This window comes from Triplophysa dalaica, chromosome 25 (genome assembly GCF_015846415.1).
Source record: "Triplophysa dalaica isolate WHDGS20190420 chromosome 25, ASM1584641v1, whole genome shotgun sequence".
In the NCBI taxonomy this organism is placed as follows: Eukaryota; Metazoa; Chordata; class Actinopteri; order Cypriniformes; family Nemacheilidae; genus Triplophysa; species Triplophysa dalaica.
This window is the reverse complement of record NC_079566.1, coordinates 12,754,495-12,781,713: the sequence shown is the minus strand read 5'-3', so window position 1 is coordinate 12,781,713 and position 27,219 is coordinate 12,754,495. Positions and strand designations below refer to the sequence as shown.

At 37.9% G+C, this 27,219-nt stretch overlaps 1 protein-coding gene across 5 annotated transcripts in view; it reads right to left on the bottom strand.

Annotated features, from left to right (window-relative positions):
• Positions 1 to 27,007, bottom strand: part of LOC130415925 (POU domain, class 2, transcription factor 2) — a 53,166-nt gene extending 26,159 nt beyond the window's left edge. For 3 of the 5 annotated variants that reach the window (XM_056741935.1, XM_056741937.1, XM_056741940.1), the window contains exons 1-3: positions 26,922 to 27,007; positions 24,662 to 24,781; positions 19,397 to 19,480 (exon numbers count right to left, since the gene is read on the bottom strand). In XM_056741935.1, coding sequence (XP_056597913.1) covers positions 19,397 to 19,480; positions 24,662 to 24,707 — 130 coding nt within the window. In that variant the 5' untranslated portion in view covers positions 24,708 to 24,781; positions 26,922 to 27,007. Of the gene's footprint in view, positions 1 to 13,076; positions 14,257 to 19,396; positions 19,481 to 24,661; positions 24,782 to 26,921 lie in introns of those variants that run through there. The other 2 variants (XM_056741938.1, XM_056741936.1) reach the window with 2 other exon arrangements.
• Between the last annotated feature and the right edge of the window lie 212 nt (positions 27,008 to 27,219).

The following is a 27,219-nucleotide window of genomic DNA, read 5'->3' as shown; positions in this document are numbered from 1 at the left end:
GCAGACAATTATCTGTATTGATTAAAGCCAGCCAGCCAGCACACCGAAGACAGAAAACTATGACTAGATCAATAGAGAGAAAGAGAGGGAGAAAGAGAGAGCGGACGGCTGCGTGTTTTGTGGGGGAACTGCAAATAGGTTGTGAGTTTACAGAAAAAAACAGCTGAGTGATGCAACAGTTGTTCGAAATAAAAGGGACAAGAAAACGTGTTGTGCTGTACGGATAAAGAACGCAAACGGTTTATTCGGTGGCTTATCTGAAGAAAAAGTATATGTAACAGTTTAGTAGAAAAGTTGTGGTATGTCTTTTTGCGATCACAAATGATCAAACAATCTCAAAAGTTTTACACAACAAACTGGAAGACAGAAACACTACGCTTTTGCCTTATTTTGAGTTTTTGTGCTGTTTGCACAAAAACTCAAAATAAGGCAAAAGTTAAAGCCTTTTACCTTCTACTATTTCTCCACTTTCACTACTGATATAAATAAAAATAGAACGAGCAATAAAAACTTAAAATAAAATAAACGATAAAAATAGAAGTTCAAAAACATTAAAATACCAATAAAGGTCAATATTTAAGACCCCAAGACGCTCTGTTTAAATTTTATGTTTGTACATTTTTATAAAATTAAACTTTAAAACATTTTTTTTTACATTTAATAATAATAGTAATAATACATTAGTAAATTATATTTATAATAAACGCAAAAAAATACTACTAATAATAAATTAATAATGAAATAAAACTAAAAGATGTAATAAAAATTTGTAAATAAAAAATATATTTTAAAACATACAAAAATCCACAAAATTTTGATGTTAATATACTTCATTGCATCGTTACAGTTTTCAAACATTGTTCACAGCCGAAATCTCAAGTTCCTGCCCGTTGAAGGCCTACTTAACCTCTAAATCAGTACGATGAAAGCAAACAGACAAAGATGTACACACCGTGCCTATTAGTAACAATGTAAAGCCAGATTAACAGTGAAAACCAGTGTGTGTTTGTGTCTCCCATTGCAGTTGTGTGTCGCACAGAAACACAAATCATCTGATTAAACTTGAAAGTCAACCCTACTGTGCTAGTGTGTCTAACAAGGCACTTCAAAATCAGCAACCAATCACACACACGTAAACACCTGGGCACATATTCAATTATGGCACACTCGAACATTGTAGAGCACAACTCTGGCCTGATTACGCTCTTTTTTCTGACTGTGTGTGTATGTGCAAGAGAAAAGAGAGAGAGAGACAGGAAGAGAAGGTCTTTCCTGAGCTGTAAGGCCTGGGAGAAATGGAACTTAAATGCCTCTCACTGGCTCTCAAACTCCAGTTGGCTTTATTGATGCACTGGCCTACTGCCAACCAGGGGCCATTTCCACTTCAAAGGGTCCGCGTTCACACACACATATACACACGCACTCGCCCTCACCTGTGAGCATGAAATGCACTCCAACCTCTATCTGTAGTTCAGGCCTATATCCGTGCCGTCCACCTCCGTGTGTAATCTTAGATATAAAGAAGGCCACTTAAAGTGTGATTCAGTACGCAATTCAAACCTCTATCTGTCATCTGAAAGTCCATAACGCCCGTCCGTGCTGGAAGCGAGCGAGATGACAAAACTAGCGATTCCAAGTTTACAGCGATCCTTATTATGTGATTTTAAATGGATATAAAGCGTGCAGCATTTCTATTTTAACTCACTGAATAATTTGAACATATCAAGAATCGCAGTTTGTTTTCAAGTTTGGAGTGAAATCTACTACATGTGCATTGAAGAAACGAGTGTATTTAAAGGGACAATTCACCCAAAACTGAAAATTCTTTCTGACTTTACTCACCCCCATGTCATTTTAGACCTGTATGGCTTTCTGGCACAAAAGAAGATATTTTGAAGGACGTTAACCAAACGACATTGAACCCCATCGACTTCAATTTTAAAGCCATCACTGAGAAATTTCACGAAATATCTTCGTCTTCCATTTCGCTTTTAAACTATCTGTCTTAAGCAAACTGCAAAAGCACACTATCAAAAATGAAAACGATATTGTATACATAAAAAAACATATGCTAAAACCTCTCAGTTAAACAGCTATGACATAAATATTATGCGAACATACCGATATCGCTGTAAAAATATTGTTCAAGATAGAAACTCCACATAGTCCGTGGATCTCAGAATTCACAAATGTCGATACAAGCCACATGTCTACGCCTCGGCCTTTGCATTTTAATGCCGTTTCCTTTTCATTATTTATGATTCTTTTACTCGCGTCTGAAAAAATGCCGGGGCATACACCTCTACACCTATCCCCATAGTAACCGACCTCACCATCCCTGTAAATGCACATGAGCATGGCCCCCACAGCACACATGCATCGGCATATATATACACGTGTGCGTTCGGACATACATGTATGCACAATGGTAATGGGCTTCCTTGTGTCCTGGGGAGGAGGTGTGAGAGGTGAGTCTCTGAGATCCAGGTGAGAATCTAGAAAGTATGAACAAGCCGAGACAAGATGCTATTATGTCAGGAGCGAGATACAAGTAAAAATATGGAATATATAGAATACTCGTTTCTGATTGGTCAATCTATGTCTGGGTAGTAGGCGAATATACCGTAATTGTGATTTTTTTCTACTATAGAAGAAGATATTTTGAGATATGTCTCGATGGTTTTGTGTTCATACAAAAGAAGTCCTTGTTCGATGCTGTTCAATTCTTCAAAACATCTTCTTTCGGCAGAAGAAAGGTTTGAAATGACATGAGAGGGAATAAATGATGACAGCATTTTCATTTTTGGGTGAACTGTCCCATGTTAATTGTGAGGTTAGGAAGTGTGTGGTTTTTTTTGTTAGTACCTGTCTGACTGGACACACACACGTCTCTCTGTGTCCTCTTTTCAGTGTGTGACTGCCCCTTGGACAATAGCCTCTGCTCGGGTCCCTACTGAGGGTCCCCACCACTGCAGCCTACACTTAATGAACAACAACCCCCCCACCCTGAGATCCATCCATCTATCCCCCCCATCCTTCTCTGCCCACAACCACTGTTGTCCACTGTTCACCTCATCCATAGTAGACAGTATTGATTTTCAGTGGGGAAAATAAAAAAGGCCATGAATTTTAATGCTTTCTGTCTCCCTCTCTCTCTCTCTCTCCTCTACCCCCATCCACCTTTTTTCCACCCCTTCTTCTCCTCGCCCATCTCTCTGCTCTCCTCCTTCGTTCTTTCCTGGGGGGAGAATAAAGGAGAGGGGGATGGGGCAGGCTCAGAGGGGAGAGGTGGAGGGGTTGGTGGTGTGGCGTTGGGTCATTTCTCATTTCCGAACCCTGGACGCTCACCTCCCCCCTTTCTGTTAACTAGCCTTCTCATTTCGGATACAAAACGGAATGAAACAAGTAACAACAATTGATCTGTGAAATCTTTTTAATTAGACAGAAATAATATTTTTTTTAAGTATTTGGCACCTTTAAAAGTACACCACTGCATATTAGTATTTCTTGTGCCTTTTTGTTTGTTTAAATTGCTTGAAAAGCTTTATGAGTAAATACAAAATTTAAAGATGTCCAGGTTAAATGACTGTTTTTAAATATTCATTTTGCAACCATTTTAAATAAAAAATCTATTTTTCAAATATATAAAAAAAATTAAATATACAAAGCAGCCACAGGTAGCTATAATCAAATAGCATCAGTATACAAACAGACAACACTATTCTTATAAATATATTCACACTTGTATTCAAAGACACGATACTTACTCCTGATTCTGTAACTCTATTCAGTAGAAATGATGTATTATACACCATTATCCAAACATGAGTGCCCACTAATGACCATACGCTCAACGCATGTATGTTGCTGAAATAACATAAGGCATAACACAGATAGATAGAAGCATCTCCGAGCACTCCGTCAGTGTGACAAATGTTTTAATAATTCCAGCAGTGAAAAATGACGCACACAGTGTATCATTTCAACAGTCGTATAACCATATAGTGGAAAATCGCATACTCCAATTTAACAATATGTGCCCTGATTCAAATAATTGTTATCTTTGAAACTTAATTTCCAATGTGTAGAAAAAATAAGTGTGGAATATCTTCAAGGTGAGATGTATGGGCTGAGGCTTACAATTCGGACAAGCACATCTATTTCTGTTATTTTTCAGTGTTGTTTCGCAGCGACTTCTAATATAAAAGCGGAGAGGATGGACGAGAAATGGACAAAATTGAGGGAGTAAAAAGGGGCTTTTAGGACAGAAGGCGGTGCGTGCGTGTGTGTGTGTTAAAAACTGTATCTACAAATTGTTCATGTCCAAAGTAAAGTGTTCTTTTTTCTTTAAGGCTACACACTTTTATTTTAGTCTACGGCAGAGCGTTCGGCAATTTTAATCACACAAATATTTAATGAATATTAACGATATTTCAGTCAAATCATTTTGAAATGTTAAAATATAGACTTCTTTGAATCTTCAAAATGCCTTTACAAAAATACACTTTTTCTCAGCAATGGATTAAGACAAAACGTTGACACAATGTTTGGAGGTTGTTATACTTATCCCACCATACACTAAATACTTCAATATTTAACAAATATTTATGTCCTTGAGATTCTTCTGTCATCTATACAACTCCGAGACAACATTAAGAACGCATACATGTAAAAATGCGACAAATTTCATCTTATTCTGATTATATGTCTTTTCTTCTTTCATGTCAACCCTGAGGCCACTCCAATAATCAATCAATTACACCATCCAATGAAAAAACACAAAAATCACATTCAGACAAAAACATCCACATTCAACATTCACATTCTTCGAGTAACATGTTTACATATTTCTGAATCAATTATTCCTTCCTTTTTTACGTGCATTTCTTTGCCTTTCAACAATTCATTCGTTTCACCTCCACCTCTCATACCGTATTGAACCGCACGGAGGGAATGCATGTGAATGCATGTCCACAGAACAGCTAATAATGACCCTTGCTCGCAAGTGTGTAATAGATGTTTGCCAGTCTCATCAGAACGCTGCGTTTCTTTGGCGTGTTTGTGCATCTGTGATGTAAAGGTCATGTTTGTAGATTGCGGTATTTACTGATATTTTTGGTTCATTCAGTTTTGCTCTAATGGGCTTTTGATTAGGCTTGTGAGAGATTTCAATACCGTTGGACTCATGCAAACAGGATCATACATTCACATTCATGCGTTGGTAGAAAAAATAGCGAGACTTTTGGTGTATAACATCTATAACTTCGGTTCTCAAAGGATGGGTCGTGACCTAAAAATCGGTCGCAGGTTCTGAAAAGGTTCTTGACGGCAGGGGGAAACAATGCTGGATCCAAACAATGAAATGCAATCTATATAACTGTGTAACGTTAGGATTGCAAAGTATGTATGCTTTTCACCATCTAAAAGGGAGAAAACATTTCCATCCGTTGATGTTGTTGTGAAAGGTTGTTTATTCAAACTATACTGTATTTTGGTGCATATGCATCTGTTATTTGATGCAAACTTTAACAGAGGAAGTGGAGTGGCGTGACATGACTTCTTTGTCATTAACCCTGAAAATAGTTACGCAAAGAAAATACAACCTTCAATAGTTTAAATACATTAAACTTGCAATGATAACAAAAATGTTATTATTCTCAATAAATAAAAATAGAAAGAAATATAATAAATAGTCTTACTAAGAATAATGTTTCTAATTACTTTTCTGCAATAAACAACATTCAGTTCATCACCATATTAAATTAATTTTAGAACCTCTTATCTTCAAGAGCAAGTATCTTTAATAGCTGGTTTACTAAGATTTTTTTTATTCATGCACTTGATGAATATTAAGATCTCTACATGGTTGACTCACTCCTGCCTCAATGTTAGGCCCAGCAAGGCCTTGAACTTGAGACAGCAAGCGAGTCGATAAGAAAATGCCGCTTTAGAAAAACGCAATGAGATGTAGGGGGGTAGATGAGTAGCCGCATGAATAGACGGGGCAGGAGAGAGGCGCGGCAGAGGGGCAGAGCTGAGGCGAGGGTCAGGGGTCAATTTGTCAACCCCCACTGCCCCTGCCGGCCAGACAAAGGGAGGCGAGAGGGGTCAAAGTGCAGGACTGAATGGACAACTGGTGAACACGCTCCAATCGGGGGGCGTCACTTTAGCCACACGTAGAAAAGAGCGTCTTTCAAACACTCGGCTCATCCTTTTGAGGACGTTTTAACCGGCTGAGACATTCAAATTCTTTTCAAGGTCTCCAACAAGAGAAATTTGAATACACACCCGCCCTCACAAGTGCCATCCTTTAAGGAGTCGATGTGGAGGTCCGCGAATGCACAGAGGCTCTTTTGAATACGCTAATGCAACTGAAGATTCTTCTTTGTCGATTCAAGGGAAAAGATAACACGTCTCAATGCTACATATATACGTGGAGGAGTCCGCGTGCATGTCGCAGCTCCCTCATTATCTTAAAACATGCACCGCTGCCGCGCCGGCGGAGGTCAAGTCCACTTGCGTTCGGAGCTACGCTAGCCATTTATCTTATCTGCGGGATTAGCCAGGCGGTCTGTCAGGTAAACCACTCCCCGCACCAACTGCCCCGTTCCCGTGGTTACCCTCTGGGGTAATCAGCGCAGGATTTCTTTACAGAATTATGCAGCTGACCGGCACGTATACTCACCATATTCATCCTGCATATGGAACAGGGGAAGATGGATAGACAGCAGGAGGAGTGAAAGTGATGGGGTTCACCTGACCTATTTATTCTCAACATACACAAATACCTATTAGTCATACATGTATGCACAAATCAGAAATGTCAAGATGAGTCAAAGCAAATAAGTCCATTAGGAAATTAGAAACTTGCTTCGGTAACACTTTACAATAAGGTTGTATTTGTTGCACACCCTGCAAAAATTGCACAAATGTCAATGCCTTTTTTTGGACATTCTTTAATTTGTTTTATTGAATATGATTTCATTTTATGCTGTATACATATTTTTTCCGTCTTTTTAAAGTCTTGTTTTCTAACTGTCATGCACCAGATTCCTCGTACATGTGAACTCATTGTACTTGGCAATATACAATTCGGATAAGTTAATGCATTTGCTAGGATGAACATACATCAAGCAATATTTATTCTAAGTATGTTTTTGAGCATTTATTAATCTTTGTTGACAACTATGTCAATACAGTTGTTTATATTATTGTCTAATGGTAAATATATTATTAAATGCTGAAATAAACTTGAACTAAGGCTAATAAATGCTGTAGAACTGTTCATTGTTAGTTGGTGTTTACAAATGTTAACAAATACAACAATTTTTACGTTCACTTATACACTTTCATGTTTTACTTTTTTTGTTTAAAAGGGTAAATGAGGTTTATTCATTCACAGATTACTGTGTATATGTTTGTGAATGCGTCTTTAAATTCCTCTTAGTTTACACATCACATTTACGCTTTTGGCAGATGCTTTTATCCCTACCCACTTAAGTGTATTCAAGGTAAATATTTGATCCGTTTGCGTGTTTCCTGTGAACAAACTCATGACCTATGCGCTGGCAACGCAACGCTTTACTAATTGAGCTGTATTAACACATACAGATAGTGCGATGCTTTGTTCTGGGTTCTCAAGCACTTTTACATCCAATGTGGAGATGTCAGATGTAAGACCTTTATAGTGACAAAAAGACATAACCATGAAGATGATCCGAAGAAAGGTTGATTGATTTCATTTGAGGATCAAAGGAATGAATAGGATTCTTAAGAAAATAAAAATGTTAAGAGGACGAATAACAAATGAAATGTTATACTTGGACACTTGTCCTTGTGTGACAACATTAAGGCATACCTTGACCTAACAAGTGGAATATGTGTGCCACTGTGTGATGGATAATCGCATTCCTTTACTCTCACTTGCATGGTTACATTTTTGTATTTTTTTACATAACTCCTTATTCAAGAGTGCAAGAATCAGAGTTCTTTGGAAAAAATTATAAGCACTTCTCTGTGTTAGTTTGTGTAGATGTCTTTGGGATACATGCATTCAGCTATATCCATTGTCAAGAGTGTGAAAGAGAACCTGTTCACATTTTGTGCGTGTGCTGGGATGGGGGTGTACGATAAAGATGCGGTTACTTTGAGGAGATTGAAGCGCAAAAGCACTCAGATTTATTAAAAGCTGCCGCTCGCACCCCGTTCTCTCTCTCTCCCCCTCTCTCTCTCAGTCCGCACCATTGTTGCAATACCCCCTTCATTGTGTATACATTGTGGAGAGATATTAAATTTCTCCCTTCGAACCCGACTGTAACCGCTACGCAGCCATAAGGAAGGGCAGGCCGTCCCTGAGGTCCGAACATACACAGACAGATGCATACACGTGCTCATTTTCGTACAACCTTTCTATCAAATTAAACTGGGTGCTCCCACCCAAAACCGTCCAGGACCTCTTGGGTATCGGGGGACATTTCAATCAAACAAGATTCTGTTGGTATCATTTACTTAAAGAGGATACAGATACTTGTGAAAGACAAATGCAAAGTGAACTAATACAAGTCAAAAGGTGAATATTAAATCAGTGAAGATTAAATTAAAAATCTACGTGAATGAGCACACATTTCACACTCCTCCAACGCACTTAGATTTTTTTCTCCTAACTTGTTTCAGTCTCTCAAATAAATAATAGAAAGAGGAACTGGCAACAGTTTCTCTTTAATGTGGCCAGCGATCGCTCTCGTTCTGATCAGAGGGCTACGGCCTCTCGCTCTTCATAATAAAATAAGTAAACCTTGACTCTTTTCCATCGCAAGAGCTTCGCTTTTGATAAGGAAACATTAAGAAGGGTTTTACAAATGTAAAAACGGTGATGAATAAACAAGGTTAACCTTGCTTGAAAATTCTATTAAAACAACAGTTAAACGTGAACTACTTGTTAAACCATGTTCTTTCTAAACTGTTTCTCTGTTATCATGGCCGAGGCTGACTTAAGAGAAAAACACTTAACATAGAAACCATTTACAATATTGTGCTGAGAGCACGACTCACATTGACACATTATCGAATGCAACGACATCTACAATTGAGTCTCATGCGATTACATATCGTCCTCATCTGGTATTGACCAATAGAAATAGAGATGGAAAAAGAGACAGTCCACAATTGACCAGCGAGAATGTGTTATTTGGTTTATGAGTCTGATAAAGGTCCATAGAGAGAGAGCGAGCGAGAGATTCTGCTGTCACAATATGACCACTGGATTCCATTTCAGACGGCCGGACCATAATAGCGCTCAGTGTGTTAAGAGCTATCAGAAATCGGCCGACACACGCTGTCCCTCCAGCGATTATTACGCAAACGTCCTCACCTACACACCTGGTAATGCAAACACACAACACTATAGCACGAGAAAACCACTTGGCTCTGTCAGATATGGGGTATTGGAGCCCGAATGAGGTCCATTTAGTCTGCAGTGGTCTTGATGGTGGTCTCCATCGCAGAGGTGATGCCCGAGCATGGGAGAGAGTGTTTACCTACATCCCTTTATTACCATCTGCTTAATGGCCTATGAATGTCTCCATGGATACTCAAAAGGGAGAGAGAGAGATGGATGGGTGGGGACAGCTCCGATCGTAAAGGTGGCCTCTCAACAGGGAACCGACACGTATGTGTGTTTATCTTAATGCACGCGCGTGTGTTTTGAGATATATAGTGTTATAAGTGCAGTACTTTAAATGATGTCAGATTGTTGTAAATGCAACACCAAAAAATGGCAAACCTGTAAAAATATGTGGACGAGAGAGCGCAGGCGTAGAGGGAAAGGCTAGGTGTCGGGATGCGGAACAGAGAGGTGGTTTAATGCAATAAAGCATGTTGTATTGACATCTCTGTTGTGTCTATTGATTCCCCATTATGTCCCTAACAAACCCGGGTGGACATTTTGTCATTCGCAATCACGTTAGCACTGGGACTCACCGACGTTCTCGCTCAAATCCGATCTATACACACACACATGCGCGCACACACGCCGGCTGTGGACGGCCGGGCTGATCTTCCTTAATCGATAGCTGTTTGAGGTTAAAACACTTTGCGGCGCATCAAACTGTAAATTTGTACCGGCGTAAATGCAACTCATATTGGCAGACAGCTAAGGACGCAAGTGACCTGATCGAATTTGACCTTTGAACTCAGACGGACCACAGCGGACATCTAAATTCACCTGTAACTGCGGCTTTTTGTAGTACCTCTTCTGGATTTACACCTGTTCTTTGTTCGTCAAGTGAAAAATAGTATATTTTTGCCTTAAGGAAATGAAACAACTGGACGAAAAAAGAAGGCTAGAATCTAGCTCATCTCCACAGCATAGAGGAGGAAAGAAAAACTTTACTTTCTGATATACACGGCAACGCCACTAGTCCTGATAGGAAACATGATCTTCTAAGAGATGAAAACTCATTTGAATAAAACTCTGCTGTAGATACATTGTATTTTTGAGCTTTTTATCAATAAGCATATAATAAAAAGTGGAGTGTAAAAGTCTGAGACAAATAGTGAAAATGTTTAAGTTGTACATTTTCTAATTCAGATGCAGATTTTTCATTAGAATTATATTAATGCATAACAATTTAAATAGAAAATGTTTTAATGAATTTCCTAATTTCTTAGTATTTTTAGATCCACTTTAATGACAGCATGTGGTCAAACTGCTGAGAACACCAAGTAAAAATCTTCATTTTTCTTTTTAAAACTTCAGATTTTAAATTTCATCGCAGAGCCCAATGTTGATTTTACTACAACAGAACTTTACAGACTCATCCAGAAAAAGGAGCGATGATTGTGTCTGACAATATTTTACACAACGTGATCAAATATTTGCATTATATTCCAATTCTTTACTAGTTTAGGTGTTTTTTTTGTTTTTATTTGCTTTATTAAAATTGCTTTAATTAAGCAAATAAATACAAAAATATATATATATTTGATCTGATTTGAATAATTACGATATGCAATTGGTAATGTATCAATAATTATTCACCTCTGAGTCTGAACATGACATTTAACCATTTTACATATTCCCAAAACTCCAACCACTCACATATCTATCCAAAATCATAACAGTATTCTATTTATATATTATATTCTTTTTTACACACGTAAACATTTCTTCGGCATTTCCTAGAAACGAAGACTTGAAAAAAATACAATAAAACCTTTAAACTGATGCCCTTCATAGTGTCTGTCACCTTTAAGACTAGCCATAAATGTGCTTTACCTCACAAAAAATATAGACTCTTATTGGCTGTTCACCTTGCCAATCTGACCTCTGCAGCATTTAATGTCAGCTCTGACACATGGTGTCCATTTTGAGGCTTGCTGTATAATCACAACGCTGAAAGGTTTTAATCTTTGTACAGATACAGCACACCTTCTGCTGTTCCATATAAAAAAATAAGAACTGCACACAAAAACAGCCAGTTTTGAAACAATAACATTGTGACTTCATAAAACATCATAAAGAGATGATGCCATTTGATCTGCAGACATTAAAGAGGCTAATCATTGCAAACATAGCAGACAAAACAAACACAAAAGAGTGTCTGCAAACATTAAACACACATGATCAATGAGGCGTCTGCAGCACAAACATGAAAACACCATTAGAACCTGTTCGAAACAGGAGCCTGCAAAATGAACAATACTCACTATTATTTGTTTCCTTTCACAATGCTTTCTTGTATATATATAAAAAAACAGAATAGACCTCGATTTCTCTTTCTCCCTTTTAATTCACAAGACATCTGACCTAACCAATCTCAAACAAGCAGCCCAATCCGATTTTAACACTACCTGCATTTCATGAAAGGAAACCATGTGGGGCCATTATATTGTGAATGTTGAACGTCTGGCTCTTTGCTCATTTAGGCGCCAGTAAGTAATTAAAGTCTCTAGGTCTCAATTCTGGAGCTATGTTGAACACTTTTTAATATTCAATTGTTTTACGCAACAGGGTTGTAAATAATCTGGTGCCAACCCAAAGGGTTGTTTGTAATAGTCTTATTTACATTCAGCCGTTGAGTGTTTGACATGTTTAAAGCGACACATTGTATGTAAGTGGCTCATACATTTAATCCATCTGCCGGTAGAAAATTTCCGCTTCGGTGAAGGCCAGACGCCGCGCGCACACATTGCGCGCCCCTGCCCCCTTCACTAATGCAGCACTTTAGAGCACTCCTTTGAAAGTACAAATACTACGGTTTGGGGTTTTAGGATTTGTTTGAAGTATTATTATATTTTTACTTCATCCTATTTCAAATAAATAAATTCCAAGAAATAGCTACTTCAAATCGCGGTGTCAATGTACCTGTTATCACAATGTATAACTATAACAAAAACAATTGAATAAGAAACATCACACAATTTGTATAGGATAAATGAATTAGGCTTGCTAACCTTGTACCCAGTGCTAAGATAATACAATAACATAATAAATACTGTTACAATAACATTCCTTATTAAAAACACACAGTCAGGACTTGTGATGACTGTAATTTTAAATTAAATCAATGAAATTAAGTTATTCAACAATAATGCAATAATGCATAATGATTAAAAAAAAACAATTGCTAATAAAGTGACATTAACTGCCATCCTTCTCAAACTTCTCAGTCTCTCTCAGTCCTTTTTTTCCCGCGGTCTGCGTGTATCGATCTCGGCGGAATCGATAAATTAGCATGAATGTTCCCCGAACCGGCCGCGAGAAGAGAGACGGCAGATGGAGAAGCAGATAAGGAAAGGACAGAAGGATGAAAAGCCAAAAGAGGCCGAGACGAACCTTCAAACGAGGGCAATTATGGGCAGACATCTTCTTTCAACTCAAGCGGCCGTCAACATTACCAAAGTGGCACATTTACAAATATTCAAATAATAAAAACTAATGACATGAAATCATATTTAATGGATTTCACTGAGAACGTTGTCTAAGACTGAACAGGTGCTATGGCTCCACGTGTAGTTTTCGTTCCTTTCACGAATGAAAAAGAGGATAACAGACATGAAGCAGTTAAATCTCTTACCGGAGTTACTGGAACGCAGCGGCAGCGGAGACTTGAGTCGCCAGGCGCCGAAGTCAGGAGCGGTTCTCTGAAAAACTAACGGCACCGGCAAGGGAACAAACATGATCCGCTGTCGTCTGGGCTTGTCTTCTATGGTTTCGTTGATTTGGCACTTGTCTTCAGTCTGTTCTTCCCTTCTTCTTTGGTTGCTTTTGTCGAGTAGACTATTTTGGTTGTGGTTTTCTTTTTTGGTTAGATAATTTATAACAAGTAAATGGCTTGAGCTTTCTTTACATTTTTGGTATTGTGCATTTCTGTCATTACGGCTCGCTCAGAGATTCTCTATCTCGGACTGACACACAGACGGATAGTCGGGAATCTTTCAAGCTCAAAGATTACGTGTGTGGTCACGTAATGTGTGTTTTATCTCTTTTTGAAGATTTAACAACTACTCTGCTTATAATGCTGTTAACAAGCATGCAAATTCGACTCGCTGTTATTAATTCAAAGCCGACTTTTCTTAATAGCAGAAGCTCATCGCTTTTCCGGTGTTTTGCGTATCCCGCGCGAGACCAGGTGTGCGGACGGTAAACGTCACAATGGCCTTGCGCGCTCTGATCTGGACCACTTTGGTTTTTCTTTGCAAACAAATCGTGAGTCAAAACCCAGTTCGCGTCAAAATACAAAAACTACTCGGTTCGTCACAATGGACTCGCGGCTGCTGGCAGGGTTTGCTTTTCAACAGTTTACAGTTGTTTAACAAGATATTTGGTTTCTCTATTTGGTTTCTAGCTGTCCTACTGTGTGGTTAATCTCACGCACATGACATGCATATCAAGCATCATTTTTAATTATTTTAATACATAAAACATGCAGTATAATCGTTTGGTGTAAATAGGCTATAACCGCGTAACGTTATCAGGCTACGCAGCGTCTGAATACGCCCCTCCCCCTTCGCGTTCACTCGCTAGCCGCTAATTAAAACGCGATAAATCAATAAATACGTAAATAAATAAACAACCAAGAGTGTTCGGAATGTCAAAACTGAACGAAAGAAAACAACACGGTACCCGTTAAGACTATTTCAGCCCGATGGCTCTGTCCCATCACCATCCGTCTGTGTGTGCGTGTGCGTCCGTCAAGATAGTCCCGTTATCTGGGAACCCCGGTAGCTCGCGAGCTCTGTCCGCCTCCCGGTATGAAAGCAACACTGAAACGAGAGGAGCAGCCGCTATACTCCCCCGCCTCCTCTCTCTCCACCCCTCCTCTCTCTCCATCCATCCATACCTCCCCCACTTTCCTCCCCTCCCTTTTTTTACTAATCCCATATAAGGCGAGCTATCCTGCGTATTGATCGCTTGATTACTCTTCATTATGATGACTCTGATGATCGCGGTGGGCCGCTGATCGATAAGCTTACACACATTGACAGAGAGGCTTACATCAGGTGATTATAACCTCATATACATGCAGGTATATGTCTGCGCGGAAGATGCTGGCGATATGAGCGGCCATTGACACTGTATGGCCGCATATATTATTCGTGGTATATCGTGAGCACGTTTGGCAAAAGCAGCACGCGGAAACTGGTTTTGGCACATCGCAAAAGTTTCATTTGGTCTAATGCTGGTCCATGAGCATCTCTCTCTTTTTCTATATTTCTTTTATCTTTCTTTCTTTCTCTCTCTTTGCTTAGACACATTGTATGCTGTCAGTATTAAAGCTACAATCTATGTCGCGCACTTACACTCCAGATTATTGCCGACATAGATTTTTTAAATAGAAAAATCTATACGCTAAACATCGCAGTCAATACGGGAAAATCGAAAGCGCACAGCTTGATCCCCTCATTCCCGTTTGCCCCAATCTCTCTGTATCTATCTGCCTATATATCCTACTACATCGGAGTTGAGAGATTTTATATAAATCAATGATCGGTAAATGTGTCATAAAAATATAGGGCCTTTTTAAAAGACTACACACCCCACAGACGCGTGTATATACTGTATAAAGCGAAATATCATAACGTCTTACACAACTTATATCACATGTGATTTTTTTTGGCTTTTTTGAAAAATCATATTTTTTCTGCAACACAACAGACTCACAATGGTTCCTTGAGCTTTATTGTCCCCAAGCACCCCCCCCCCTCCATTTGACAGATGACATCCGCGTGTCCAACGAGCGAGAGGGGGAATAGGAAGAAAAAAGAAGCGACATGTTGTCCTTCACGAATCCCCCTCGCCTGAGAGGCCACGCGTTTCGAGCCCCCCCATCCAAACTCCTTCCAGACAAAAGCAATTATTTCTTGTAGAATATAGTGTGTTTTGCGCGTTTATAGCGTGGAGAAGGAAGAAAGGTGCGGATCTACTGAAACACAGATTGTGGAAATGTGACATTTCCATTTGTTTGTGTAGAAAATTCTTGCTATTGTTAATATATCCCTAAATCATATAACGTCAATGTCTCTAAATTAAAAAAACTGAGATCCAAGTGTGAAAATATTTTGTGTTTTAACATTCTGCACTATATCACTATTGTTAATGCCGTAATGATTGTTTGTGACGTTCTTATTGTGATTCTAATGGAGATCAATAGAAATAATCATTACCAAGCAAAGAAACTTCCGCTTGCGCGTGTCTGGGTGGGTGAACCAGACAGCGATAGTGAAAGAGTTCATCGTTAAATGGCAATGTCATGTTGACAAATGCGTTGGTTGAATTAAATTCTCTCTCATCAATAACAAGGCGCCCCAATCAATACCAGCTTACAATTATATCAACACCCCGTCTTGCTGTAACAAGCACCTAATACTGTGGCCAGGACACACTCCCACTGTGGAACAACCCTTCTACACACACACAGAATGTAATGTGCTTTATACTACACACAATCTTGCACCTTTGCGAAACCCAGATGCACACAAAAGAAGATTTTCCTGTGGAAATACACAACTTTAAACCAACTTTTAGTCTCATCTGTTGTTCATTCAGTAAAGAAGAGAAAAGGACACTTGGACACATTCTTTCTCTGTTCGGCTGATCTAATGATCAGTGTTGACATGTTGTCAATACCCAGCTCAAGTCTGCCAATACCTCTAATACAAAGCCCTCCTCTGTGTCGTAGCTTGCTTTCAACACACACAGATCAGGGATGGATGGCTAATACATTGTACAGTGCAAATATTGTCTTCTCTTGCCTTATTGACAGCCTGCTTATCAATGACGGGGAATGTTGGGATTCGTAGTTCTTTATATCTAGACAGTAAGGAGAGGAACAAGATTTATCACTTTAATTTGTGAAGTTCAAATTCTTTCAACATATGTGGCTCGCTAGTCTCATATGCTCACAGATGAAGGCATCTGTTGAGTTTCTCTTGCGTTCTTCTCACAAGCTTACATCTGCAAGCTTTCCCTTCCAAACACTCTTACACTCTTTCAATTTCACACATTTGCTTACCAGGGCTAAAATTCACAAACAAGATTTCTATTTATTTTTCATTAATGCAGTCTTTACGCCCCGCAAATTATAACGGGAAAACGCATTTCACATTTCTTCCCCATTCTTGCGCCGTTCCACGCCTCGCTAGTTTTAACGCGATCAAAGTCTTGCTGAAGACCCAGCAGTCAGTGCTGTTAAAAGACATCGACCCCCAAAGTGCTGGTGATGTGTCTCGCCCGCAGCGGCCTGCAGCAGCCTAATACTATGACATGGATGGGGCTATCAGTAGAGCACAGACTAGCTTGAGAGGGGGAGCTGATTTTGCCCCGTCAGAGGCCTGCTGAATATGTGATCTAGCGTTACAGTAGAAGAGGATAAAACCCCAATACCCTGTCTGTGATCTTTATGGGGTGCCAAAATGTGTGTGTGTGGTTCAACAGAGAACTGGGTAAAGGGTTTATTCTGAGCACTATAATGCTGTTATGTACTTGTGGTGTGTGTTTTAAAGAATAGATGGTAGGCCCATATACAGTATGTGTGGCCTTTATAGATTTTGAGCTTTAGAGCTTTTATATATTTACTGTTTTGTGAGCCAATCATGTTGATAAGTGTTCTGAATTCAAGTTCAATTCGGAAATTACCCTACGCTGGATTGTTTTGACCAATTCTTGGGTCAAATATAAATATTATTTGCGTAAATTTAACCCAACAGTTGGGTTTGTCCAATTTTGACCCAACAATAGGTTGAAATAACCCAAATTTTTTTTAGAGTGTACTAACTGTTATAAATAGACAGTCATATTCATAGAGCTTATTTGATATTAAATATAAAGAGCTATGGAAATATGAGATATGTATTTACAGTATACGTGTTTTTGAAATATCAATATACTATGTGTAAGAGCAAAATTAACCTGTGTAAAAAACACAATAACAAAATACAACAGAAGCACGGACATCAACTTGAAATGGGTGCTCGACCAAAACAAATGATATCAGAAAAATGTATGAAAAGTCGGCTCACTAAAGCTCCAAAAACATAAAGAAAAAAAATACACTTTCACAAATTTCGATTGTTTAAAGCACACAGGCTGTTCATCACCGGTGAAAACCCCCCAAACAGCAAATATAGCTGAAAAAAGTCAAACAGAATTTACTTATATAATTTTAATAAGTTGTAAACTTCTCTGTGGCTAATAATATGACAAACTGTATTTAACAGACTCCTCTTCTCTCTCTCTCACTCCCTCTGTCTCGCCCTGTGCATTGAGACTGTGTGTGGGTAGATTTAGAACCAAGATCAATAAGAAATGTAGAAATCAATGCACTTAGCACTAGGAAATCAATGGGCCCTAATCGGGATGCCGATGGCACAAGTCAAAACAATTAAGAGAGAAGAAAAATGTTTAACAACCTCTACTCTCTTGCTTACACAGTGAAGACGAGAGAGAGAGAGGAGAAGGGAAACATTGTGTCGATGAGATTACAGCTGGGAATCGGTAAGCGAGGAGAAGACGAGAGCTCAACGTTGATAGAGGGAAGTGGGCGAGGGAAAGGGATACGGAGCCAATGAATGGGGTGCAGATGAAGAAAAATAGAGGAAGAAAATAGGGGATTTTGACATGTAATTTTCGCCAGGGAAGAAAAATAGGGCGGAAAAGGGGACGGTGGAAAGATTTGACACAAATAATGAACAAGAGCTGGCGAGAGTACTCATTATGGACAACAGCCAACCTAAATGGACCATCTCACAACTTCAAATGGTGACTAAGCAAATTAGGGTGTCAAAGGTTAGCGCCGTGTTTTTAATGCAGGGGTGTAGCAGTTGGTTCAACGGTCCCATCAGATGGTCAAACACGAGGGGACTCAGCCATGCGTGAGCACGTAAAACTAGCTGTCAATCAAAACCAGGCCTAATTATCCATGCACCTTGACTGAGTGACAACTAGCCAATCAGGTGCAGTCTCATTGCCTTACAGTATGAACGCACGGGACGGCTACATCGGCACAGGTTGACGGGGAGCGGGAGGGTTGCGATTTGGGGTCGATCAATACGTGAACCCCGTGTCGACCTTTACCTCATTCTTAAGGCAGAAGAGGGAAATCAATGCGGAAGGGTCTATGACTCCTGACTAGTGTATAGATTGGTGAAGTGCCAACTAATCAGCGACTTACTGAATTTGACACTGTGCCTATTAACCTATTGATATGACACTCAGCAGTGTGAACAAACATGCACACGATCATACATACTCTCACACTCGCCAACGGTGAGAGTATGTATGTATGTGTCTATGTTACTTAAAAAATACAAAACCAAATACATAAAAATAATTTATAATAAAATATTAATGAAATTATTTAAAATGATAATTTAAAATGTATATTTTTTACTTAAAATATCAGCAAAATGTATTATTAATTAATTATTTATTTCGAAGAAAAGAAAGAATCGAAAAAATCAAAAAACAAAAAGAAGCAAGACACAGTAGGGCAAGTGCGGGGAGTGTGAGTGAGTGATAAGACGAGGAGAAAAGAGAGCAAGAGGAAGCGAAGAACGTTGTATCAAGGGAGGTTACAGCATTAGGGGCTCAAAGGCGAAGGGGGGATACCTCTGATATTTGGGATTAGAAAACATGTGGTGAAGTGGGCAGGGATTACGCAGGAAGATGGAGAAAGAAAGAAAAAGAAAGGGGTGTTTGGGGGAGGAGAAGTGACCAAAATGATAGTGTGTAAATACTCAGTCTAGAGAATTTTCCTTTCATCGCTTTTCTTTTCTTCTTCTGTCCACATACTCCATATAGTTTATATATATATATATGAAATGTATATAACAAATATCTCTCTCTCTCTCTCTCTCTCTCTCTATATATATATATATATATATATATATGTGAAACCTGTATATGGATGGCCAGAGGTTGCTAGGGGTGATTGCTGTTGCCACCAGTCCAAATTGATCCCCTCCTGTAGCTTTCCAGTAACTAAGGGAAAAATAAAAAAAATGCTGTACTTTATATTGACCGATGGCGACACTTATTTTTTGAAAGTAAAACTGTGTTTTGAGACAATAAAAATACAAATACTATGTTTTATTCAATGCAGAATAACATAGGAGATGCAACTGGATTCACTTATAAAATTACAAATTAAATAGGAGAGGGACAAACCTTTACATGTTGAGTAGAGTTCTATTCAGGGTGTGGTATTTACTGCCTAATCTCATACAAACCTCCAGCTGAACATCTGTGTGTGTTTGCCTGGCTTTTCTCTCCCCTAATGTATGTGTGCGCATAAGTGACCGAGTGTGTGTTTTAGGGCAGTGGGGGTTGATGTTTAGGCACTCTTAAAGGTTACGTTCAGTGTCAGTGGTCAAGGTCAGGTGTTAATTTATGAGCGAGCGAGGGAGAGAGGTGAAAAAATAGAGAAAAATTCTGGTAAAATGCTTGATAGGATACAGATGAAAAGCTACATTTGACCCAATGAATGACAGTAAATGTAAAATGACAAAAGCACGATTGTTAAATGACCGGCCACCAATTGTTCTTTCTCTGTTTATTTCTCTCTTTCCTCCCCTTACCAGTCTGACCACAGGGGTCAGCCTCCAGCGAATGAGGTCATTCGTCTGGGATGAAATTGACCTTTAACCCCTCAACTTGATCGCTTGCCAGCATTCTAACCACCTGGATGGCCAACCAGCATGCACACATTGCGTGCGTGCGTGCACATGCATGTCTATGTGTGTTTGTCACAAAATAATCTAGTAATTTCTTCATTCTGAGTATAAAAAATAAATGGATAAAGACCTACATGTGTATTGACAATGTGGACAATAACATAATACCAGTTTGTAACATAATACCAGTACAGCTAACAAAAATGAACAATACATGTGATTGGCTTGAATTAATTTATTTGGGATTTATTAAATACAATCTTAATAACCTTCTGCAATTTACTACTAAAAGACACACGCACTAACTTGATTTGGTCTGTTAATACACACCATGAAAACCAAACAGGAAAACTCAGGACAAGAACATCAATGTTGAGGTCAATACCTCACTTACTCTCCTTATGATGACACATCAAAAAGTCAATAATCAGCTCAGAAGAATCAAAGCTATTGATTATATACATGTCAAACAAGAGAAATTCTCTGCAGGATACAGACCGAATCTATATCGTGTGTCCATAGGCAGTAATACTGAGAAAATTAAATTAATTCCACTACCACATCACACAATTCTACAATATCTTCAAGGAAATGTATGACATACATTATATGTAACATCTATATAAAAACATTTTAAATTGCATTTTACATTATACATCTATCTACATGTAGCATATTTACTGTACACATTTACTTTTATTCATTTATTTTACTCATTTTATTCATATTCGTTTTATTCAAAAGATATTGGGTTTAGTAACGCTGTAGCTTATTTAAAGTTTCACCACTTTCATCACAATTTAAAAGACGCTGGCAGAAATGATGAATACATCTATACCATCACAATAAAAAGTCTATAATCTAGATTACTAATATTTATTTGTGCTGTACGTATAGCTGTTTTTTCACTAATGAAATACTAAGCAATAACGACCTAAGAGGATGAGCAATCTCTTGGCTGGTCATGTCTCGAGACTGACCAGACGCCCTCTGACACTGAGGTCGCGAGCTAATGGGCTTCACAGAGCTTTGCACTTTGTGTAAACAAATAGTATTTTTTAGCGTTATGGTAAGATTTTATTATCAGCGTTATTAATTTTTTTTTGATCGCCACAGTCTTTTGCACCAGAAGCTGCATATTCTTGGTATAAGTTTAAAGATCTATTATGCTTTCACTTTTTGCATTTATTTTTGCATTTATACAGTTGCAAAATAATGTCCGTACACGAAAATGGGGAAATATAAAACGTTGTGAAAGCTAAAATTGAGGGCTTGATTTTCTTTCCCAAAAAATGTAGCATTTATCCATCAGTTTATCAAATATGGTGTGAAAACAAAACGACATCATATTGTAATATATTTTGTGTGTCTTATAACAATTAATAAAACACTATAACGCCTATGCAACTCATATATTCTTTGTCTTTACGAGTTACGAGCTTTTAATAATTTTGATAATATTAAATCATTTAATCTGGTGCCATGCATGCATATGGATTTTCTATTACAGGATTTTATTATAAGGTATTTCAGAAAGAACTGTCTGAAATGTAAAAAAAATTCCAGAGTGAATCTCATGACTGTTGAATGCGTAGATTTAACATCTTTCATTTTGAATTTCGACCAACATCTTCACATGATCAGAAATAATATTAGGATGGGTTTTCTTACATTTTCTCGAGACTGTTAGCCTCGATTTTGGCATTTGATGTTTGTATCATTAATGAAAAAAGAAACAACTAATAAACAAATTTTACAAATATATTCATAAAACAAAATGTCTTTCCAAACGCAAAAGATAAAACGCAAAGACGACGCAAACACTTGAAATTACAATAATTTCTTAAATGCATATTTGCATTTTTACATGCAAAATATAAATGTTTTATCAGTTCCAATATATAATATAAAAACAAATGAATTACAGTATTCAACATATTGTTTTCGTTACCGTTATGTTAATTCTATAAATGAAGGAATTATACAACAAATATGAATATTCATTTGTACATATATTTACGTGTATATAAGGCTACAGTCTGTTTCATAAACTATAGCCTTTAATATTAACATGTTTGCATATTTAATCTTTTAAAAACGTAAATGTATAATAAACCAATAAATGCAAATGCTTTCCAATTGTAATTTTAACGACACTAATAAATAACGTAATTAAATCCTGCATATCTCACATCTAAGACCCTTTCGTCCGTCAATAACAAATCAATGCAATATCTATTTATGCACTTAAATTCAAATGAGATTTCTATTACTGAAACCACGACACTAAATGCCACAACAGTCAAATTCACAGTTATGAGCAACTTCAGACTCCGATGAAACAAAAAAATAAAGCTTCTCAAAACATTAAATCAAAGTATACACGTATATAAACACCTAAAATATGCTAAAATACATTTTACCTTTTATTCTTTATTGGACTACGGTGAACATTAAAACAGACGCATTGCCCATGCTAAATGTTATAAATGTTTTAATTTGATCGGATTTCAAAGTCTAAATAGCATAAAAACAAACAAAACATTTTCTTTCGTGGCATACTTTTTGCACAGGCTGTTGGGTAAAGCTATAAATATCTTCCAAAATGTCGCATTTCTTGTCAATACCCTTTCAAATAAACAGTCGTAATCGAATTGGTGAAGATGAAAAAGGATGTTTGAGGATTAGTATAGAAACAGTAAAGAAATGCTTTAAAATTCGTGTTTGAAGACTACGCGTAAATATTGGAGGTAAATTGGAGCTTTAACTTTTGCAAATAAATTAAAGGATAAAAGCATTTATCCAAATCTTGAAAAATACAGGAATGTTTAAAATATGAGCTATAAATTATTTTAATATGTAATGCGCAGGCAATGTAAAACCCATGACAAAGCCAATAAAAGTTCTTGAATCTTAACAGGCAGAGTTTAAACCTGGAAGATCTTGGTCTAGTCTTTGTAGCTGAAGCCAACAGAGCTCTCTTTCTGTCTCTGTGTGTGTCTGCATGTCTGTCTTTCTCTCCTTTTCTCTTGATAGAGAGATAGCAGCCGCGCGCTCGAGACTTCAAACGCGCGCACAGAGAGTCGCGCGCCGGGAGGAAGTGTCTTTCTATCTCCCCTCTCGACCTGTCGATATCCCGATGGCAGTTCGCTCTTTATAAAAGTCACAATTCCGTCCTTTTAATTGATTTCTCATAATTAACTCAGTGTGTTTATCGATTTCCACTCGACGGCGCATCGGCCTCCCTGTCCAGGAACACACCGGTGGCTAACATCGGGCCTTATTATTTTCGCGTTAACTGAAGGCGAATAAATATTGACCACATTCAATATCAATTAAAGCACTAAATAATCACGCGACAGGTGGGGAGGTCATCGAAACGAAAGAACGCATGCGTGTTTTTTAAAGCTGGAGTGTGATACGAGCACCATTTCAATGGGGAAAATAAAACGACACAATTTGCATCACAAGAATATTTGCGAAAGCTGTGACTAAAGATTCAAGATTTGGGTGGCAGATGTAAAGAATCAGACAAGTGGGAAAATTCTATACTGATAAAATATTTAAATGGGACAATATTCTATCAAAGGTGCTTGATTTGCCATTTGTCATTTTAGGAACCAGAAAAGAAAAAATCTAGCTGAACCACAGACTATCAAGACTCCCTTTCTCTATATAGCTTAAATTGAAGGACTCTCCTCCTTCCAGACAGTGCTAGGATGGAAGGAAAAAAGGTTTATCACAGATACATCAAGATGTCTCATGACAGGATAACTGCCACTAATTCATATCATCAGAGAGATCAGTCGGTCAATTTTGTGTGCATCTATTTGCAATAAAACAGGATTTTGTCAAATGCACAACAATAGGACAAGCAAATGGTGGCATTTAGAATGTGACTTTATAAAGCGTATTTGAAGACAGCGTATTTGAAGGTAATCATCTTTTATCTACAGCCTTAGTTCTGTCTTAAAACATGAATTTTAGCTCAGACAGGTAAAAAAGAGGCGAAGCAACAGAGATGCAGAATGTACAGAGAAAGAAACAGATTCATAAAGGAAGGGAGTGTATAAAGAAGCCATGCAGGAGAAAAAATCGAGGTGAGCGGAGGAAGAAATAGGCTGGTGTAAGAGTGGATCAGAGGGGTATACGAAAACGCGGATGGAGGGAGGGATGTAGAGGCCCCTTCTCTGTAGAATCAAACCCCTCATGAATTAAACGCTTTAAGGCTCTGAATAGGAGGCACGTGCAGCAGGGCCTCCGAGAATAAAGAGCCCTCACCCCATCTGGCTCTTTCGGAGAGAGTGAAGAGTGAGTGAAAAAGAAAGAAAGAAAGAAAGAAAGAAGGAAATCAGGAGAAAGTAGAAGATCAACGTGCATGATATGGTTTGTTTGGGACTATGCAAAATAGATCAAATATTTTGTTGAATTAATATGTGCACTTAAACTTGAGCAACACATGTACATGCATGCAGTTGTCATCACCCACCTTTAATCTGAGCGACCTTCAGACACTTTTTTCCTGCATCCCACATCCTCCATTTCTCCTTCCCTCACTTTCCTTGTTATACCCAGCATCTTAGCTGTTTCCATGACGACCGAGTAGACACTGATGAGGAAGAGGGGCACATTTGTGAGGGTGGGACTCCACTTGATGGACATTGGCACATCTGAAATTTATCGTGAACTCGTGTGTGGCATTGTTATAAATCTACATGTATGTAATAAACTGGATAAAAAAACAAGTTTAATAATCACTGTCATTTGCTTGATTTTATCGCTTAAAACCAAAATTGTATTTGCTTTTATTTGTGTGATCCTGGTCTTAATGATTCGTCTTTTAGGTTATTCAAAAAACAAATACTTTGATCTAAATGACTCTGAAATGTATTATTTTTGGCTGACGCCTTTTCAGCAGTCCCCACCCAATTTTACTTTGTTAAATTTAATTTTTAACCAGCATTATTTTACATTACAGTTATAAAATGGGTTGCAGACAAGATTTTATGCCTTTACGCAAATACAATGCCCAGAAATCACCCACATTCGCATCAGCTTCTTACAAAAAATAAATGTTAAAACGAACAAGTTAGAACAAGTCGGGATCAGAAACATGTAAATGACTCAAAACATAAATATTTCTATACAGAAATGGAAAATGTGCATGCACTGAGTTATATTGAAATAATTCAGACTGCCTTTTCTTCTTTCTTTAAACCTTTATAATTCAAAGTCAAAACAATCCCTCCAGAAATCACACAGATCTTTTTCCTTCTTTAATTGCTTACCTGCTGCAGTATTTTCACTAAGGTTAACAATGCATGGCTGTATAACCCTATAGGTCTTGAACTTCACAATGACAAAAGCAATGGAATATGACAATATCAAAATAACACAAATCAGCCCCTTTAACCTCTTATCTGGGCTTTGCTAAAGCTTTTATTTCACATAGACCACTGCATCTGCCACCCGCCCCTCCGAGCCGCTCCACTTGTATTTAACCTCTGGAAATTCTCCCATTTTCCGCCTCTGCTCAGCTCTCTACACTGGCGCCCAGTAACTGCTGGAATTAAACCCAGGACACTCTTACTGGCCTGCAATGCTGCCGATGGCCCGTGGAGCCATTACCTAAAATCCTTCATTAAACTGAACACTGCGGTCTGGTCACCGGGATCAGATGCTTCTGGTCGCTTAAACCCAGAATCCCTCAACTCCTGCTCGACCAAGTCTAGAATTTTCCATCATTTCTCATCCTGGTCGCTCAATGGAATCATCTCAAAATATTAGATCAACTGACCAGTTAAAATCACATGAAGCTCTCAGATACACCTAGAGGAGATTCAACACCACAAACACACACACGTGAAAATGAACCATTGTTGTGTTGTAAGTAAAGTAATCTTGTTGGGTTTTTTGCAGATTGATAACCATTTCCATTATTATGGTGGTAAGTCCATGGTCAATTTGTAGATACTATGGTTTTACTACAAATACCATAGTTAAACTGTGGCAATTGCAAGAAAACCATGATTGGTTTTCTTAAAGGCATACACACCTGCTTCCATAAAATAGTTGATGAGGTCAGCACGTTTTTAAACATTTTAGGCTAAACATATTAAAATAGACTATTAAACATCATTAAAGTTCTTTGCTTAAAGTTTTAAGCTTAACGTAACGCATATTTATTATTACAGACCGTAGATGTAAAGGTGCTGACAATCATGTTGTCAATATTATCATAAATGTTCATTTAAATCTGCGTAATTTAAGCGTGACATTCAACTGCTTGATACGATCTTTGCAACTCCGACATTAATAAACTGAAGTGAATCAAAATCTGAACTGATTCGAGCTGAATAAAACGTTTTTATAATATTATGCTACGTGTAGTAACCACGTTTGTATTCGTTTGACTTCAAATATCTTAGTAATGGTTGTTATGGTGAGACCTTAGTAAAGTATACCACGGTTTTGATACAAATATGACAATAATAATAAATAAAAACAACCTTCATATATTATTATTCATACCACAAAACGTACATTTATAACACAAGATATAAACTTCATAAAGGCACTTGCAATTATGAATTAACTTTACTGTAAACCTGCTTAGAAACGGTGTGTAGCCTATTGAATAAAGCGCTATGTATAGAGATATAGGAGAGCTTTTAAAATATAATAACAGCAGTGTTCTTGAACTTCATTTTTGTAATTTTCAAAATGTAAAATGTGTCTCGAAGTATCACCTGAATGAGAGGATTTACTCTGACCTGAAGAAACCATTCAAACATCCAGTGCGTGAATATAACAGGACTGTTTAAATCATTCTTATGGAGAAATCACAGAATTTGTGAGTGTGGGCGCCATCTAGCGGCGTGAATGTTTATCTACACGGTAAACGGTGTACAGTATGAGATGTTGACTTATTCGAGTATGCGAGCTACAAAGAAAACACTTAAACCGTTTATCTGGTCTTTTATTTTTAATACGAGGTTGTTTTATTTGATGTAAACCCTTAATCACACATTTACCATTGTTTCACAA